We start from the raw sequence: 5,000 nt of genomic DNA, 5'->3' as shown, positions 1-5,000 counted from the left end.
ATATCTTACCGAACACCACCAGCTCGGCAGGGTCACTGTCCCTCTCGCCCACCATGTTGGTCCCCACGCACACGTACATCCCGGCGTCGCTCTTGCGCGTGTTGGAGATCATTAGCTTCCCACCGCGGACCTGCAGGCAATCAGCGCAGCGCAACATCAGTCACTCACTCACTCACTCACTCAGTCAGTCAGTCAGTCGGTCGGGAGCCACAGGCCTGTGACCAGCTGGGCAAAACACACATTTCCCACGTCGGTCACAGTCTCCTGCGCAGCGCCATTACTTACAGGACACTGCAGTGTGCAACACCACCAGGCTGGCACTATGGGAACCTGGCCATTGATGTGGCAGGAGTATATATGGGCAAAGTACCATTTAGAAAAAGCGTGGAGAATTTTTAAAAAAGACTGTATATCATATTTATATGAGAATAGGAATGCGTTCCTGCATCTGACGACTGCCAGAAGAACAGAAGGGACATTCTAGTGCTATGCTGGTGGTGATGGCACATTCTGTTCAATATCCCATCATTCCGTTTAATGTGAAGCAATGACGGCAATAACAGCTCTCTGTGCTGAGAGTCATCAAGCACTCAATCAAAGTGGGCAGATATGAAAAGCAAAGAACGGCGTTCGTGGCCATTTTGCTCCTTGCTATGCTGTGCATGGAGCTAACTTGACATGATCGTTTTTGCCCTTTCAGCCCGCAGAGAGATTGAGAGAGAGAGGGAGATAGAAAGAGAGAGAGAGAGATGGAGAGAGAGAGGGAGGGAGAGAAAGAGAGAAATTGGAGGTGACACGTTTGAGCTGGTGGCACATGACGTGGATGGCGTGGGTGGACGGGACTGGACTTACGGTGATCCTCTCGTCCTTGTCGTTGACGCGGGCGTTGTTCTTCTTCCAGGAGATGGTGGGCTCGGGGTGGCCTCGGGGCGGGATGCACTCCATGACCGCCGGCTCGCCGGCCGCCACCACCACGTCACTCGGACTCTGCCGGAAGTCATCACGTAGGACTGTGGAAGGAGGGAGGAGGGAGGGAGGGAGGGAGAGGGAGAGAGAAAGAGAGAGGGAGGACAAGAAAGAGCGGTGGTTAGGTTATGTTACCAAAAATGACTCCAAAACTTCAATGTTTTGATAATTTACTTTTGTTTATCATATTTTGAAAAAAGAGATAATGATCCATGATAAACAGTAAATATCAGCTGAATGAGAAAACCGAAACAATTACTATTTATTACTATCCAATTTCAGCAAATATCAACTGAGTGACTAACGAAACACTTGCTATTCAGCACACATCAACAACACATTTCACATTTCCAGTCTTGGGTGTCACGTTCCCTCACAAACTCTCTTTCCTCATCTACAGTAAGCACAAGCACCAACTCCAACTGCAGCACACAGAGAGCAGCTCTCAGACCATATTATAGATCTTACGCCGTATTACTGACCCCAGTTCAGCGTGCGTTTAAAAAACATGCTTTCCGTCTGACACGAGTGAAAAGTAGGCTAACCTCCAGCTGCCCTTCTCGAGCCTGCCGCGTTGGATGCCGCCGGTCCGGTCAGAGCGACAATCGAGATTTTCATTTTATTGCAATTTATCGGATTCTTCCGCACCACCACTTCCATTACAGTAATCTGCCGGGGCTCCATATCGGACAGATTGCACACCAGTCAATTGTCATTTCGCTCTGCACGTTTCCAATTGCCGCGGATGCCCTAAAGTGAACAGCACACACGCGCGCGAGCGAGCGAGCACCGTATGTCAGGGTGCACTTTATGAAGAGTGGTCTGGGGGATATTGCACTTGACTAGTTCTGTATTACACCCAACTGACGGCCAGTAAAAGAAAAAAAAAAAAGAGGCCGTCAGTGCTTCCATTTTTAAACGGCAGATAGCCCAACGCCGAGAAGCCAGTGCGATGATCAGTAGTGTGCAGCTGTAGGTGGACTAGGCAGGGCAAGCTGCTGCTTGTCTAATCCCAACTGAATGCGGGTGCTGTGGCTGGTGGTTTGTCCGGCTCTGGGAGTCTTTGCTTAATCTGGCCCGCCGTGAAGCCAGGCTGCAGACTCCAGGGCGTGAATAATTCATGTGTTGTTTGGTCTGAGAGGGGTCACGGGCAGACAGGCCCATGTGGTGGTGGAGACGCTACCCTACAGCACATGCTTGGGCCTCGCAAGTCTCTCTTTCTCCCTCTCTCTTTATATACATATATTTATTTCTCTCTCTCTCTCTCTCTCTCTCTCTCTCTCTCTCTCTCTCCCTCTCTCACGTTGACTTTGAAAACAGATGCAGAAGCCTACTATACACTGACCCATAACCATTCCTTTGGAAAAAGACAGAAAGTTTTCTCACTCACAACTTTATCTTGGAAAAAACACACACCCACACCAATCCACACACTAACGCAGACACACATTCACACATTCACACATTCACACACACACACACAGACACAGACACATACACACATCAAAAGTGTCTTGATGTTCACTACCCTTAATTTAACTCTAAAAGTCCAAACTTTTTTCTTCCTTTCCTCCAAATTTCTTTTTTTTATATGAAGATGCTTCAAGATTGAATATTTGAACATCAAGGCGTGGAAATAATTAAATAATGGATGAGGACTGCAGAGGCACCGCAAAGTGATCAGTAATTTTTGATACATCCTCAATATGCAAATCCCGGCCAGTGTTTCCCACAGACCGGTCCAAGCAAACCTCATTACCATTTTAGATTTCTCTAAAAAAGCAAACGATAAAAATGAGCGTGCGTGTGTCTGTGTGTGTGTGTATATGTATGTGTGTGTGTGTGTGTGTGTGTGTGTGTGTGTGTGTGTGTGTGTGTGTCCTCCGGTTCCTCTGCCTCTGGGGAAGGAGCGGACAGCTAGCGGCGCCGGGTAGCGAGGACAGGTTGGGAGTGGGATTGGGCCTGACGGTTGGTTGTTTTACTTCGGCCAGACTCTCTGATGCAGGACTTGTTTGTTTACATGGACAAGTATGGAGCCTTGGGGGCGCCGGGAGGGGAGCTCCGTGAGCTGTGAAATATCCGTTGAGTGAAGTCTCTGTTGTTGAGCGCCAAATCATATCTCAATATCTCAAGGTTGTCTTCAGGTTCTTAAAGGAAGAGCTAGCATGTCAAAGAGCAGTGCAGTTAAACAACTCAAGTGTGGGTTGTTTGGGTGAGAAAGCCACTTATTCACCCACAACACGCACTGTGTGAGGCTGTCTTTCTCTCCCTCTCTCTCAATTCAATTCAATTCAATTCTGTTCTACATTCTATTCTGTAGAATATTCTATTCTGTTCTGTTATATCATAGTCAAGCTATTTGAATGGCTTGACAAATGTTTGTATTTGCATTGCCAAAGCGGAACATTTGAACACACGTTTTGCATACAGCACACAGACACACACCCACAAACAGAGCGAGAGAAAGGCAGAGTGAGGGAGAGAGAGAGAGGGAGAAAGAGAGACAGAGATGGAGAAAGAGAGAGAGAGAGATAGAGAGAGAGAGAGAGAGAGAGAGAGAGAGAGAGAGAAAGAGAGAGGGTAGGGGAGAAAGTGTGTGGGAGCTGTCCAACTCTTTGGGAGAGGATAGATGGCCATTAGGGTTGAATTACAGTGCTAATGTCACCACAAAGTCACCCCGGTGGGAGGGCGCCTCCATCCCGTCTGATTAATGGCCCTGGGCTAATGAAAGAGGCCCCACAACAAAACCTGTGGATATGACCAGCCTGCGGTGTCTGCCAGGCCAGCCCTGCAGCATGTCTGGCTCAGGTCAGGGCCACGTCAGGGCCACGATAGGGCCAGACTGTCTCAGAGTCACAGCCAATCAGACCAGGAAGTCTGTGTGTCTGCATACACTGGGATTAGTTTAAATGTCAGGTCCTGATACTGACTGCGGAATCTCATTATAACGGAATGAAGAAATATTTCAATATGTTACTGATTTAATATTACTTTGATAATGAATAAAACTTGAAAGTTGTACTTTCATCTCACTTTTTGTTACCCTTCATAGCTCGTTGAGAAATGCCATACCTTAGCACGGCTATATGTAGCTTTCCTTAAGTTTCAGTTCAAATAACCAAGTCCATTTTTTAGAGTGAACATGAACTGCCTTACATTTTGCAACAAGTAAACACCCCATGTCTTTTTTTGGAATGAACGTGCTACATTCAGACTGTCTTATATTTCACTACAAGTAAACAACACATGTCTTTAGTTGGCTGGGCCTAAATGGACCTACTAGCGGCCATCTCTACAGGCCCCTCTGAGAGTGGACTGGGCATCCCATCTCTTTAATTTGGACATTGCCTGCATGCCAGGAGCATCACGACATATTTACTGAGGATGTCTGTGTCACTGTTCTCAAAATATATTTAAAAAAAAACCTTCCTCAGAGTATCAGCATTCAAATACAACAACAAAACAATCCTCTGTTTTCTATCCACACTATCTGCACCAGCTCACAGGCTTTTACAAGATGCCATTAATAAGTTGACACTCCAGCACATAGATGCAGAAAGCAAAGATACATCTTCCTTCGGCAAACAAAGTTCAATTGATTTCATTTTGATTCTGATCACATTGACCGACCACTCCTTAACACCTGCAGCCATCACCAATACATGATGACTGGACCCAATATTATTAATCTGCAAAATAAATAACACATGAGCATCACGACTTATTTACTGCAGCTATCCATACACAACAACACGCAGCAGCATTGATCTGCGGGGGAAGAGTGTTGTGGAACTCACATCAGATATAAAAGATTGATTCAGATCAGATCTGTACTCCGAACATCATGGATGTTAGCTGCGTCAGTCTGATGGGGCATGCAGCATATCAGATGGGCGTTCCTCTTCCCATCTTGGGCCTGTGCCACTCTACGTCTGGGCTGGACAGACACCAACACCTTCTGCCCCACAACTTCCATCATTCTAATCTGTGCTGGTCCATATTGCCCAGATTGTGCACCGGCCAATTGTCATTTC

General features: G+C 46.7%; 1 protein-coding gene across 1 annotated transcript in view; it reads right to left on the bottom strand.

The window, feature by feature from the left end:
- The window catches only part of robo3 (roundabout, axon guidance receptor, homolog 3 (Drosophila)), a 72,604-nt gene that overhangs the window by 39,901 nt on the left and 27,703 nt on the right, over positions 1-5,000 (bottom strand). The window contains exons 3-4 of the mRNA XM_062536612.1: positions 853-1,010; positions 10-130 (exon numbers count right to left, since the gene is read on the bottom strand). Of these exons, the coding sequence (XP_062392596.1) occupies positions 10-130; positions 853-1,010 (279 nt within the window). The remainder of the gene's footprint in view (positions 1-9; positions 131-852; positions 1,011-5,000) is intronic.

The sequence above is a fragment of the Sardina pilchardus genome, chromosome 5 (genome assembly GCF_963854185.1).
Source record: "Sardina pilchardus chromosome 5, fSarPil1.1, whole genome shotgun sequence".
Taxonomy (NCBI): domain Eukaryota; kingdom Metazoa; phylum Chordata; class Actinopteri; order Clupeiformes; family Clupeidae; genus Sardina; species Sardina pilchardus.
The sequence above is the reverse complement of the archived record's forward strand: the minus strand, read 5'-3'. Positions and strand labels throughout refer to the sequence as shown.